Source organism: Anomaloglossus baeobatrachus, chromosome 1 (genome assembly GCF_048569485.1).
Source record: "Anomaloglossus baeobatrachus isolate aAnoBae1 chromosome 1, aAnoBae1.hap1, whole genome shotgun sequence".
NCBI lineage: Eukaryota > Metazoa > Chordata > Amphibia > Anura > Aromobatidae > Anomaloglossus > Anomaloglossus baeobatrachus.
This window is the reverse complement of record NC_134353.1, coordinates 299,337,506-299,351,765: the sequence shown is the minus strand read 5'-3', so window position 1 is coordinate 299,351,765 and position 14,260 is coordinate 299,337,506. Positions and strand designations below refer to the sequence as shown.

The 14,260-nt window shown below is 43.8% G+C and overlaps 1 protein-coding gene across 3 annotated transcripts in view; it reads right to left on the bottom strand.

Annotated features, from left to right (window-relative positions):
- UNC5C (unc-5 netrin receptor C) overlaps positions 1-14,260 on the bottom strand; it is a 556,745-nt gene that overhangs the window by 155,601 nt on the left and 386,884 nt on the right. For all 3 annotated transcript variants that reach the window (XM_075350956.1, XM_075350967.1, XM_075350963.1), the window contains one exon: positions 380-483. In XM_075350956.1, the coding sequence (XP_075207071.1) occupies positions 380-483 (104 nt within the window). The remainder of the gene's footprint in view (positions 1-379; positions 484-14,260) is intronic.

Here is a 14,260-nt window from a genome sequence, read left to right as displayed (position 1 = left end):
GTTGATATCGTTTATGCATATAGCCTTCCATACTAATTGTGGCATTGGTGTTAATTTCCGAAGTACTGTCAATTCCATCTATCTACTATCTCTCATATATATCTATCGATCTATCTATCTCTCATATCTATCTATCTATCTACTCTATCTATCTATCTATCTATCTATCTCTCATATCGATCTATCTATCTCTCATATCTATCTATCTGTCTATCTGTCTATCTATCTATCTATCTATCCATCTATCTCTCATATCGATATATCTATCTCTCATATTTATCTATCTATCTATCTATCTCTCATATCTATCTATCATATACACATAATTACTTAAATCAATCCAATTAGACGTTAGCTGAACAAGTTGCCCGTTACTTACTTCAGCTATCGGGATACCTTCAGGTGGTCGACATTGTAATAGAACTTCTTGTTCCAAAGACACCTCCTTTCCGAGAGGCTCCTGCTCGAACGTTTTCCTTAAGTCTAAGAAAACAAGACAGATGTATAAAGATTTTTTAGCTATGTTTTACTTATTGGTTATTGTACTCATTGATAGTACCTTATAAAAAATGCTTCTGTTTAATACAGTTTTTCTATTATTCTCAGCATAACGTGCGCAATGCAAATTAAAGATCTAAACTTGCTCACTTTATGTAAAAAAATGTTATTTATAAAGTAATTAAAATGCTAGTAAATATTGAGAAAGATTTTCCTAATAGTAAGTGCTTTTATCCTCAATATTAAAGGGGTTGACCAATGTAAACAATCCCTTCTCCAAAAACTGCAACTGATCTCATTATGATGGGGTTATTACCAATTTAATATAGGATCACACTAAGTAATAGTTGTATTTTGCTGATGCTCTTTGTTCTGCCTCCTAGAGAGTGAACCAGATTGGGTCATATACCCCTTATATTATATAGATGAGAACAAATTGAATACTTGTTTGGAATATTAGGTTTTGCATAGCTTGGAGTCAGTGTCGGGTGGGGTGCCATTGGAGTAACGTTAGCTCTGGAGTGCCATTGGGGTAACATTAGCTCTGGAATGCCATTGGGGTAACGTTGGCTCTGGAGTGCCATTGGGGTAACATTGGCCCTGGAGTGCCATTGGGGTAACATTAGCTCTGGAATGCCATTGGGGTAACGTTGGCTCTGGAGTGCCATTGGGGTAATGTTGGCTCTGGAGGGCCATTGGAGTAATGTTAGCTCTGGAGTGCCTTTGGAGTAACGTTGGCTCTGGAGTGCCATTGGGGTAACGTTGGCTCTGGAGTACCGTTAGGGTAACTTTGGCTCTGGAATGCTTTTGGGGTAACATTGGCTCTGGAGTGCCATTAGGGTAACGTTGGCTCTGGAGTGTCATTGGGGTAATGTTGGCTTTGGAGTGCAACTGGGGTAACATTGGCTCTGGAGTGCCATTAGCGTAACGTTGGCTCTAGGCCCCCTGTTTAGCCGTATGTGAATATTACATTACAATCATTCACAAATTGCCTATGCTTCTGTATAATAATATGCTGGGAAGTTTGTGAAATGATTGATAAGATGCTGACTTTTCTGTGCATGGTGAACGAAGTATATTGTGCCCACTGCTGCTCATGTGAATTGGTGGGGGGCTACCGGGGGGCTCACCTGTTCCCCTGGGGGCCAGTCTGAACTTCCTTGGGGTAGTGGAACTTTTATGTTTTGTAGAAAGTATGAAAAATGTTGAACGGTAAATGGATTTTTTCTTTTCAGAAAGCAGTCTTTAATAAAGTGCACGAGTTATAAACAGTTTATATCATTTTTTATCATTTCCAAACAGTGTCAAAACCCATATGCTTTATACAGAGGGTTTAATTATGAAGCCTAGGAAGCCGAACTATAGATGTGTCAGACAGAAGTTAAATGTCAATTTTGATAGTTTACATTAAACAAAAAGTCAAATGCCACAACTGTGCAATCCTTATTGAATTCTCCATGGATGGTTGGAGAATAGATATATAGCGGGTTATGTGCAAACAGTATGAGACCTCACAAAGGGATATGACACTCTGTGCAATGTTAGGCATCTACAACTAATCTTTTATTATTATCTTGTATAGATGCAAAAATAAACAAATACTTGTATTTTTATCACAATTTTAATGCGGGTACATCCTTTCATAGATCCCTACAAGATCCTCTGCTATTGCTCCTGGAAATATATGAAATCATTGAACACTGGGGTAACAACAGGAGTGAACATATCATTGGTGGAACCTGTGCAACCGCACAAGGGCCCAAGAGGTAAGGGGGGCCATTTCTCCTTCCAAAACATGTGGAACTGTGAATTTTGATGAATTATTGGACTGAAAAGGGCCCATATATTGTTCTGGCCCAAGAGCCCTTTTCTGTGTGTGTCCACCAGTGGGTATCCACTAGGGATGTTCGAATATCACAAATATTCGGCAACATTCAGCTTCGCGAATATTTGATGAATAGGTCGCCACTATGCGAATATTCGATGCGCAATGTAAGTCTAGGGGAAGCCCGAATAGTTGCTATTCAGCAACTATTCGGGTTTCCCATAGTCTTACATTGAGTATCGCATATTCGCGAATAGCGGCGACCTATTTGTCGAATATGGGCGAAGCCGAGTATTTGAGGTATTCGATCATCCCTAGTAACCATGTCAATGGATGTGTCCATTCAAACTCCAAAGCCAACCAATCAGTGTTGTCATCCAATTGGCAAAGGGATTGGTAAAACCCAGTCGTCAATTTCTTCATACATTAAGGAGAGTTATCACAAGACAATGGTCTAAGAAATGGTCTTTCTATATAATTTCACTGGAAATGCAATATTTTATAATAGGTCCTCTATAACGTTACGTCAAGCAATGGAAGTGCACATTTCTGTATAGTCACTGTGGAAAAGAAATAACCAGATGGCACTAATTTGGAAGTTACATGTTGAAATTCCAGTGGTTTCTCTCCATCTGTATGTACAAAAGGTTAGTGCCCGTAATGAACTATTTATTAGATTTACATTAGGGCCGTCTGTTTACTTAACTGCCATCTGCAGGTCAATGATTTACACCGGCGAGGAATGACCTTCTGACCCACCACTGGCACCCATATTTCAGCTAAGTAATACCTTCTCAGATTTACAGATTCCAGTCATTAGGAACACATGGTTTTGGGATCAATGAAATATAATATCCTTTCTTGCCTGGGCTTCTGATGGTTTACTGGTACATGTAATATTCCCATTTACTCATTACACATATGATACCAATGATCATGTTTGCACATGTCCTTCAGACCCCTAACTGACAACATCATCACTGATATTCTATCCATTTTTATTCATGGCCGTCGTTCAGTAATTCCTCCATGTAATACAATGATACATTTGTACAGGAAGGCATGGTAATTTTGATGGAAGTTTGTGGAAAGGTTACAGAGTTTGTAAATATTCATTGTAAACAGGAGCATATATGTAATATTTATGTTGTAGCCCCTCAAAGGACCCCTTGGAAAGTTTTCTGTTCTGTTTGGTTTGTATAGAGGATTCTCTGAAGATCTCTTCCCCCAAGCAAATATCTATTCTTCTTTTAGAGATGTACAGAGAATGTACAGCAAAAAGCTTCAATACAGGAAAATAAATGCATAGAAACTGTATGTTTTGTGTTCACTATGTGGCACACAATACCTTTGATATTCAGTATATAAAATAGTTGGATGAAAGAGAATATACGCAAAGGGGTCATCTTTACTATAATGTTCCCACTAATAAATCAAGAAGGGTGATTAATGCACTGCTGGTATATTATAAAATTAAATCCATATATTGGACATACAGTATTTCTGCCAGTTAGGGCTTTTGCATACAAACAGTTTTCTCTTCCGAGTGCTATCCGTGGCTTTCCCGGATAGCACTCGAACCTATGATATTCCATGGAGAACTGCTGATATCCAGTTTTTGCCCCAGGTCACTTCGTGGCATGTCTGATTTTTTCCCGGGAGCACTTGGTGACGTGTCAACATTTTTCCCCAGACCACTTGGTGACATGTCTGATTTTATATGCTAGACCACTTGTTGACATTTCCAATTTTTTCACCAGACCATTTGGTGACATATCCAATTTGTTTTCCCTAGACCACTTAATGACATGTCTGATTTTTTTCCCCAGACCACATGGTGACATGTCCAACTTTTTCCCCAGAGCACTTGGTGACATGTCCGATTTTTTCACCAGACCACTTAGCGACATGTTCGATTTTTTCACTTGACAACTTGGTCACGTTGTAATTTTTTCCTGGAACCACTTGGTGACATGCCAAAATTTGTCTGCAGACCACTTAATGACATGTCCAATTTTTTCACCAATCAACTTGGTGACACGTCTGATTTTTCCCCCAGATCTCTTGGTGACATTTAATTTTACTCCCAGACCACTTGGTGACATGCCCTATATTGATCCAAGTGTTGGATCAAACTCAACAATGCAAGTCTATGGGTCCAGAAAAAAAAAAATCGGACCACATTCGGATAACATCTGAGTATGGTCTGATTTTCATGAACTGCTATGTAGAGTGATACCTCCGTATTGCACATACAGCACACTTCTGGTATGTAGAGTGATACCTCTGCATTGTGTGTCGCCCGGAGACCAGGGGGTACTCAGATCTAGGCCACGGGGTCACTTCTGTGGGTATCACGGTGGCGTGACCCGGTCTGTGATCCCAGGCTCCACAGTAAAAGGGGATTTTGTAAGGGAGATTGTCCGTGACGCCACCCACGGTTGTGGTGATTGTGTGGACACCACCGCTGCTCTTTATGGGGATCCCGAGAGCGGTGACAGGGAGCAGCTTGGTTGTTATTTCTCCCCTCCGTGGGTAGGGGGATTGGTTGTCCCGGGGCCCGGTGATGGGGTAAGCAGGGAGCAGGGCGCAGTGCTGCGGTGCGGTGCCCGAGGGCACGGGCGTACTCACAAGTATTTCACACAGAGTCACTGGTAAACTAGGAATTGCCGGTGTCCGCAGCCTTCGGTACGGGGGTGTTAGTGTCCCACACACGGTGCAGCAGCTCCTGTTCTTTCCCTGCAGCCAGGTGCCTTTCTCTCCACTCTCTTCCTCTTTCTCCTCAGCTGGGAACGGGGAATCCACTCCCCTGCAGTGATCCGGGTCACCCTAGGTACCGTCGGGCCACTACCCTGCTCCGGCTACCTCTGGCCCCTTCCTCACTGCAGCCTGTCCTGGCCCTTTCAGAGCACGCTTCACTATCAGCCTGGGAGCTACAACTCCAGACTCCTCTTCTGTCTGTCTCTCTAAACACTCTGCTCCAGCCCCTCCCCTCTGCTCTGCTTTTCTCTTACCCCGGGGGGATGTGGTTTGTCCTGCTGCATCGGTGTGGGATCAGGTTACCAAGGAGGATTAACTCTTTCTGTGACAACCTGGCTTTGCCAGGGCGTCACACACCCCCTTGGTAAAACATGGCCCGTCCTCGGGCCGTCTGGACACCAACATTTATTGAAACTGGAAAAATCAACACATTACAATCATACATCTTCCCACATCGGGAGGTACGTTTTCTAAAACTTTAAACCGTTCTGCCACCCCACACCTGCGGAGCAGATGGCCTCCTCCTGAACTTGAGGGCGTTCAACAGGGGTGACAGTCCATAAAACAGTCAACTTTTTAACTTGTGGGTAGCCGTCCATGCTCCACTACCACTGCCGCTGCCGCCACTCCCAGTACGGGGCACGGGTTCCGTGCTCTGCCTCCTGCTCAGAAGCCAGGCCCACTTGGATGCCCTCGGTGCCGGCTACAACCGGCTTCGCTAACTGCCGAGGGCTCCATCTCTCACTGACCTGCTCCTCCTCTCTGCAGGTGCACTCCGGCTGCTCCACAGCCGTGACGGGGTACCTGGGAGCGGCTGGTGCCACATCTGGGGCAGACTTCCAATCGGGTGCCACCTCCGTTGCTGCCGGGCGGACTGCCGGAGCCGACGTCATCACTGTGGCGGCTGGGCGGACTGCCGGAGTCGGGTAAGATGTCATCGGTGTTGCGGCTACTGCTTGTCCAGGAACGGAATTAGGCAAAGTCCTGGCGTCCCTGCCTTTACAGTCCTGGTCACATAAACTGCGGTTCCTTCCTCCTGCTCCCCCTTGGTACTCGGAAGCAGTCCTTTCAGCAACTTTTAAAGTCTTCCTTTCGCTTCCGGTCCTCTGGAGCTTCACTTCCGCCCGCGTTCTCAGGGGGCGGAGCCTCTTTTTTGCGCCCACCGCTTGGGGAAGAAGGTGCTGGGCGGGAGATTTTCGCGCCCAAAATGGCGGCAAAGATGGCGACTTTCAAAATTTTTGCAGCGGATCACCGCTGACAGTCCAGAATAAGGCGCACTTCCTCCAGGTAACTGGATGGGTTTGATCCTGTTCGTGATGCCAAATGTGTCGCCCGGGGACCAGGGGGTACTCAGATCCGGGCCACAGGGTCACTCCTGTGGGTATCACGGTAGCGTGACCCGGTCTGTGATCCCAGGCTCCACAGTAAAAGGGGATTTGGTAAGGGAGATTGTCCGTGACGCCACCCACGGTTGTGGTGATTGTGTGGACACCACCGCTGCTCTTTATGGGGATCCCAGGAGCGGTGACAGGGAGCAGCTTGGTTGTTATTTCTCCCCTCCGTGGGTAGGGGGGTTGGTTGTCCCGGGGCCTGGTGATGGGGTAAGCAGGGCGCAGTGCTGCGGTGCGGTGCCTGAGGGCACGGGCGTACTCACAAGTATTTCACACAGAGTCACTGGTAAACTAGGAATTGCCGGTGTCCGCAGCCTTCGGTACGGGGGTGTTAGTGTCCCACATACGGTGCAGCAGCTCCTGTTCTTTCCCTGCAGCCAGGTGCCTTTCTCTCCACTCTCTTCCTCTTTCTCCTCAGCCGGGAACGGGGAATCCACTCCCCTGCAGTGATCCGGGTCACCCTAGGTACCATCGGGCCACTACCCTGCTCCGGCTACCTCTGGCCCCTTCCTCACTGCAGCCTGTCCCGGCCCTTTCAGAGCACGCTTCACTATCAGCCTGGGAGCTACAACTCCAGACTCCTCTTCTGTCTGTCTCTCCAAACACTCTGCTCCAGCCCCTCCCCTCTGCTCTGCTTTTCTCTTACCCCGGGGGGATGTGGTTTGTCCTGCTGCATCGGTGTGGGATCAGGTTACCAAGGAGGATTAACTCTTTCTGTGACAACCTGGCTTTGCCAGGGCGTCACAATTGCACATACAGCACGCTCTTGGTATGTAGAGTGATACCTCCGTATTGCCCATACAGCACGCTCCCGGTATGTAAAATGATACATCCGTATTGCACATACAGCACGCTACTGGTATGTAGAATGATACCTCCGTATTGCACATACAGCACGCTTCTGATGTAGAGTGATACCTCCATATTGCACATACAGCACGCTCTTGGTATGTAGAGTGATACCTCCGTATTGCACATACAGCATGCTTCTGGTATGTAGAATGATACATCCGTATTGCCCATACAGCACACTCCTGGTATGTAGAGTGATACATCCGTATTGCACATACAGCACTCTTCTGGTATGTAGAGTGATACCTCTGTATTGCACATAGGGCACACTTCTGTATGTAGAGTGATACCTCCGTATTGCACATACAGCATGCTTCTGATGTAGAGTGACACCTCCATATTGCACATACAGCACGCTCATGGTATGTAGAGTGATACCTCCGTATTGCACGTACAGCATGCTTCTGGTATGTAGAATGATACATCCGTATTGCCCATACAGCACACTCCTGGTATGTAGAATGATACATCCGTATTGCACATACAGCACTCTTCTGGTATGTAGAATGATACATCTGTATTGCACATACAGCACGCTCCCGGTATGTAGAATGATACATCCATATTCCACACACAGCACGCTTCTGGTATGTAGAGTGATACCTCCGTATTGCACATAGAGCTAGCTCCTGGTATGTAGAGTGATACCTCCGTATTGCACATACAGCACGCTTCCGATGTAGAGTGATACCTCCATATTGCACATACAGCATGCTTCTGGTATGTAGAGTGATACATCCGTATTGCACATACAGTACGCTTCTGGTATGTAGAGTAATATCTCCGTATTGTACATACAGCACGCTTCTGGTATGTAGAGTAATACCTCCGTATTGCACATACAGCACGCTTTTAGCATGTAGAGTGATACCTCCATATTGCACATACAGCACGCTCCTGGTATGTAGAGTGATACCTCCGTATTGCACATACAGCTAGCTCCTGGTATGTAGAGTGGCTATGTATTGTGATTTCTTCACTTGCTTTATTTTTACCTGACTATTTACAGTACATCCCAATGCATTCTACCATCTAGACTAATGGAGTTATACCTAAGCTTTTGTGTGCTGATTTAGACAATCATACGAGCTGTGATCCTTATGTACTTTTTGCCCCTGTCCCTTCATGTGCAGTGACACTTTATGGGCTTGTAGCAATGTCTCTGTGATCATTTGAATGATGTATATATTTTTTTTCATTTTTGAATGCGCTCCACAAATGACTCTGCACAATTTTCCCAATATGTGTTTTTAAATTGCACCATGTTTCATCTGTTTGTTCTCAATAAATGTATGACTTTTTGCGCTATACTCTGTTTTTCTCCTATTTTCACATCATGGATGGAGTGATTGCTGTACCATCAGTACACGTTACCAGCGTTCAGTAGGACTATTTTAAGCATATTTCTTATGGATCTAATCATCATTAAGAGTGATACCTCTGTATTGCGCATACAGCATGCTGCCGGTATGCAGAGTTACAGTATATCTATATTCTACTTATTGTCCTGCTAAATTGTGGATAGGATTTTAAGTAATGTCGATGGAGTCTCCCTAGGGGTTAAAAGTGTCTAGAGAGGTATTTCATGGCATGTGGCTGACCTCCTATTAAATAAATATAAGCATCTTCTGCGGCAGACACATTGTTCACACATTCAAATTACTCCTCGGTTAATTCTATTACATGCTCAATGAACAGAAATGTTCAATACATTTTTTCTGTTTTAATGGACTATAGTCGTAGAGTGCTCGGCGCTCTGGAGGGTAAAATAATTTTTTTAATCCTACACAATAGTTGGTGATCAGTAAGGGAAAAGAAAAGTTTTAAAGCCCATGATAAAGGAAGCTAATTACGTATGTCATCAGACTGAAGTAGCCTGTACTGAGCAAGTAATATTCGGCAATTATTGATGAAAGAGCCATGGGGAAAAGCAAAGTCCTATTTTTAGAACAAATTAATTTTAGTTTTTCTTCTACTTCCGAAGATGAATAATACTGCAGAGAGTAGTAAATCACTCTCGACTAATTGTGCGGATTTCTAGGAACTGCTCTTGTGTATTAGTTATATTTACTGAAGATACAAACTTAGAAAAGTGGCTAGGAAAAGATAGATATCTAACGTGAAATGTTCATGGTGGTCATTAGAATAGATACAGATTATCAGAATATAGAACCTTAGTGTACGTTGCATGTACTGTTATTTGTTTTTGATCTGGGACTGTAGATTTGGCAGGTTTTATGGTATACAGAGTTCTAAAGCCTATTCTCAAGACTGGAAGAGGCTTTTGTAATTAAATGGTGGTTAGTAAACATGGGCATCAAATCAGCGCCAGCTTTACGAGTTCTCTAATTTACTCAGCGACATATCAACAATGGGTGCAGAGGTTACAAATGCACCCAGACCTAGATCATACACCCAGAGTCTAGGGGGCCCCAAAAGTCCCTTCGGCCTAATGAAGAGACCTTTGCAGTAATTGGGGCCCCCATTAAAGTTTTCACATTGGGGCCCATGAGTGCCTAGTTACGCCACTGAATATACTGTTAATAAAATAAGCAATTCAGTACTTCCTACTCCATTAATTTAGGCATGGAGCAGATGTGTAATTTAAGATTCCCAGTAGTTCCCCAATTATAAATGTAAATTACCTTTAGTAAATCAACTAGTATGGTTTACAATATATATAGACATTAAAGAGTTTTTTCTGATTCAAGCAGTGATGTAGTTCTGGCTTCATGCAGTCACCAGTAGTGGGATATAACTGTGCAGGGATTTATGCTGCACCTGGTGGAAAATTTTAAGGGAACCTGTCAGCCATTGCATGCTGCCTAATTTACAGGCAGCTTACATCAGAGCCTGGCTGGATTTCTTTGAATCACATTTCTGAGAAAACATAGTTTGAAGAGCCATCTGGAGACTATAGAAACAGACCTGACTAGTCCAGCGTTAGTCCACCCCCAGAATGCTACTTTCCGCAGTGTTTTAGTTGATTGGTAGGTCGCTGTTGTGTATGTAGATCAGGAGAAATCTGTCCATCAACTAGAGTAGTGCAAAGAGAGGCCTGAAAGGGGTGGCACCGGACTAGTTGCAACTCTGCTTATGGTCCCCAGATGGCTCGTTAAACTATGCTTTGTCTCAGAAATATCATTCAGAATATAATGGTAAAAGTAATTTTTAACTGGTGAATCACAAGACTTTTAGTTTTACAGCTAAGTATTTGTTTCAGTTATAATATACATTATGGGTATGTGGTAATATTGTAAATTTTGGTATTTTTCTATAAAGCAAGAATGTTTAAAATATATTGGAACTACTGTATATAGGTCATTTATGAAAATTCTCCTTAACATCAGTCAGGTTCTTGGAAAAGGGCACATGCTGGGCATTAGAGAAACCTCCCAAAACCCCCAAGTAGCACTCCTAGAAGATTTCCTGGGTCCTTCATTATTAAACTGAGTCCCAGTATCTTGGCGCATATTCAGGAGAAAGAAAATTGGGCGTGCCTGGGGATGAGGTCTGCATATATATAATTCTGAGACTACATAATCTATTGGCTCAAAGACATAACTTGAAGATTTTGTGCCACAGTGCGAATCTATAAAACCTCCCTACATACAGCATGAGTCCTTAAAAATACGTGTGCCCAGTAGCGTTGCGGAGGGCCCTTTAAGCTCTCTTAGGCATTGGAAGACAGGTGTCGCTCTTACCTCCAAATGCCTTATTGGCTAGCACCTTTGGACACTTTCATTTATTGGTTTCAATTCACAAGAACTGTAATGATTTTTATACTACACAGTATAGTGAATAACTCAGAGGCACATGTATCATTGATGCCTGAGAGGTAAGGGGGCTAGTAGAATTGTGCATTAGGATGGCTTATTGGAGAGCAGAGGGTCCACATATTGATACAGGGGCTCTCATCTGTCTATGTCTGAAAATTGAATAATTTACATATGTGCACCTGGTACACGTACAGACAGGAGAAACTAAGTACACGGAGATGACTAAAGCCTTACGAAACTATTACTGTTGGCTGGCACCATTGGCGCTTCTTTTAATTAGTAGGCCTGGCATGACGTCATCTGTACATTGCGCTACAACTTATCAGGTGCAATATGCACCCAGAACCACGAGCAATTCTGGGTGCATATTGCTAATCCCTGCCTAGCAATCCTAGTATCTAGTAGCTTACATAAAGAGATCTTTAGAAAAAGTATTTCTAAAGATCCTTTATGATGTGCTAATTAGGCCAGCGACTAGTCGCAAGGGTGTCAGTTCCCTTGGCTAGTCGGCCCCCTTAGCATGTAAGTATGCCCTTGTGGGTGTGCTAATATGGTAATGAATGTGCAGCGTCAGAGACATGGTCCCGCTCACCTCTGCTGCTACCGCGCCAAACGTAGGAATTTGGCTCAGTGCGCATGATCCCCGGACTTCCGGTCATGCGCACTATGAAGCCGGGTGTACGCGTCCCGGTTGAAAATTGGTGTAGTGCACATGACTGAAAGTGCTGGGGACTTCTGATTATGTACACTGACCTTATACCTGAAATCTAAGGCAGTGCAGACACAGGTACACGTGTCACTGCTGATGATGATGCTGGGAAGTGGCATTGAATAGCATCTTAGCACGGCCCTGTAGGCATGCTAACATGCTAAGAGGGCAAAATGAGCACAGGAACTAATGCACTTGCGACTAGTCTTTGCGCTCATTAGCATATCCTAAAGGATCTTTAGAAATACTTTTTTTTAAAGATCTCTATCTATGCTAGTGTATACAGGGATGGTTAGGCAGGGATTAGCAATATGCACCCAGAACTGCTCGTGGTCCTGGGGGCATATTGCACCTGACAGGTTCACTTTAACGATGTTGCGGGGGCCTACTGATTAAAAAAGGTTTCGGGGATTCCGGAACAAGGTAGGAAGTTTGCCTTTCTCTACTCCTGTGGTCAGGGACTCAGTTTACTCTACTTTAATATGTCTGAGTTTTCTGTTAGTAAAAGGAAATAGTGAAAGACTTGATAGAAAAGCTGTGATTCATCTTTTTATTATAGCAGTGGCTTTGCGTCAATGAGACTTGTTTTCATGTATTAAATCCAGCTCTTCAGACTGTTACAAGCATTTCTACAAAAGGACAGTGTAGAGTAGATACCAGTGAGGCTGGACAATGGCGATGCAAATGAGAGCATTATGAATTCAGACAAAGGAAGGAAAGCCGCAAAAATAATGTTCCTTAAGCTCCTGTAAGAGGAGATATCTACTCTGGATTGAATAAGTAAAGTATTTTCTCTGTAATTCCAAAAACAATAAGATAACTGTATATATCTCAAATATTAGCACTTTTCATATTAAAATAAAGAGTAGGATTAGGAAGAATTTGTATAATGGAAATGCAGCAAAAATTACATTTTATTTTTCTCCAGGAGAAAAATAAATTTGAACAAGTGAGAATCGATATAAGTAATGTGTATCTTGCACATGCCCAGACTGAAACAGACTCCAACATTATTCTATTTACTATCTGCATTGTTGTTTTATATATATATATATATATATATATATATATATATATATATATATACCATCCGTGTGCATTTTTTTAGTGAGCGATGTCAGTCAATCTATTTTTTATGTGGTTGTCAGTCAATATCCCTTTTCTTCTGTAGTTGTCAGTCAATATCCCATTGTCAGTCGGTCTGTATCTCCCCCTGTCTCATACTTACCGATCCCCGATCACTAGTGCAGCAAAAACAGCTGTGCAAAAGATACGGCGGCTTTAACTATTTTGAAAATGCTGGCCGCTCATTATTCAATCTACTATTCCCTGTATCCCCCGCCCACCGGCGCCTATGATTGGTTGCAGTAAGACACGCCCCCACGCTGAGTGAGAGCTGTCTCACTGCAACTAATCAAAGCAGCCGGTGGGCCTATCTATATTGTGCCATAAAATAAATAAATAATTTAAAAAAACGGCAGGCAGTCCCCCCCCAATTTTGATACCAGCCATGGTAAAGTCACACGGCTGAATGCTGGTATTATCAAGATGGTGATCCCCACATTATGGGGAGCCCCCCAACCTAAAAATATCAGCCAGCAGCCGCCCAGAAAAGCCGCATCCATTAGATGCGATATTTACGAGACTCTACTCGACTCTTCCCAAATTGCCCTGCTGCGGTGGCAATCGGAGTAATAAGGAGTTAATGGCAGCAGCCCATAGCTGCCACTAAGTCCTAGGTTAAACGTGGCAGCTGTCTCCCCAAGATAGCTTCCATGTTCAACCTGTTATTAAAATTAAATAAACACACACATTCAAAAAATCCTTTATTTATAATAATTAAAACAAACAAACACTCTCTCGTTCACCAATTTAATAAAACAAAAAAACCCATCCAAGTCCGCCATAATCCATGGATGTCCCACGATGCTTTCAGCTCTGCTACATGAAGGTGACAGGAGCGGCCACACACAATGACCACTGAAGTGAGCTGCGCGATCAGTGAAGAAGTAACAGGTGAGTTGTGGTGTCGGGTGGGTGACTCCAGCTAGCCGCGGGTAACCTGAGTGACGGCAGCACTAATGTCGCCGCTAACTTCAGTTACTCAGGGGTTTAGTGGACACCGGTGATTACATCACGGATGTCCACTAATCAGGACGCCACACACAGACAGAGCCATGGTATGACAATGAAGTCGGGTGAGGTTCACCCGAGTTCATTCTTATCACTTGTCTCTGTCTGTGTCGGCTGTCAGCGGGTATGTAGCAACGACATTTTACAACACACACAGATCAACACATACGGACACCACTCGGACAATACACGTACGCATACATGGACATTCCACACGCACACACGGCAAGCATACGCACTCACACGGATGTCACACGTACCGGAGAAATGCCCATAGCAAAACGGAACACGGACCCGAAAAACGGAACGTGAG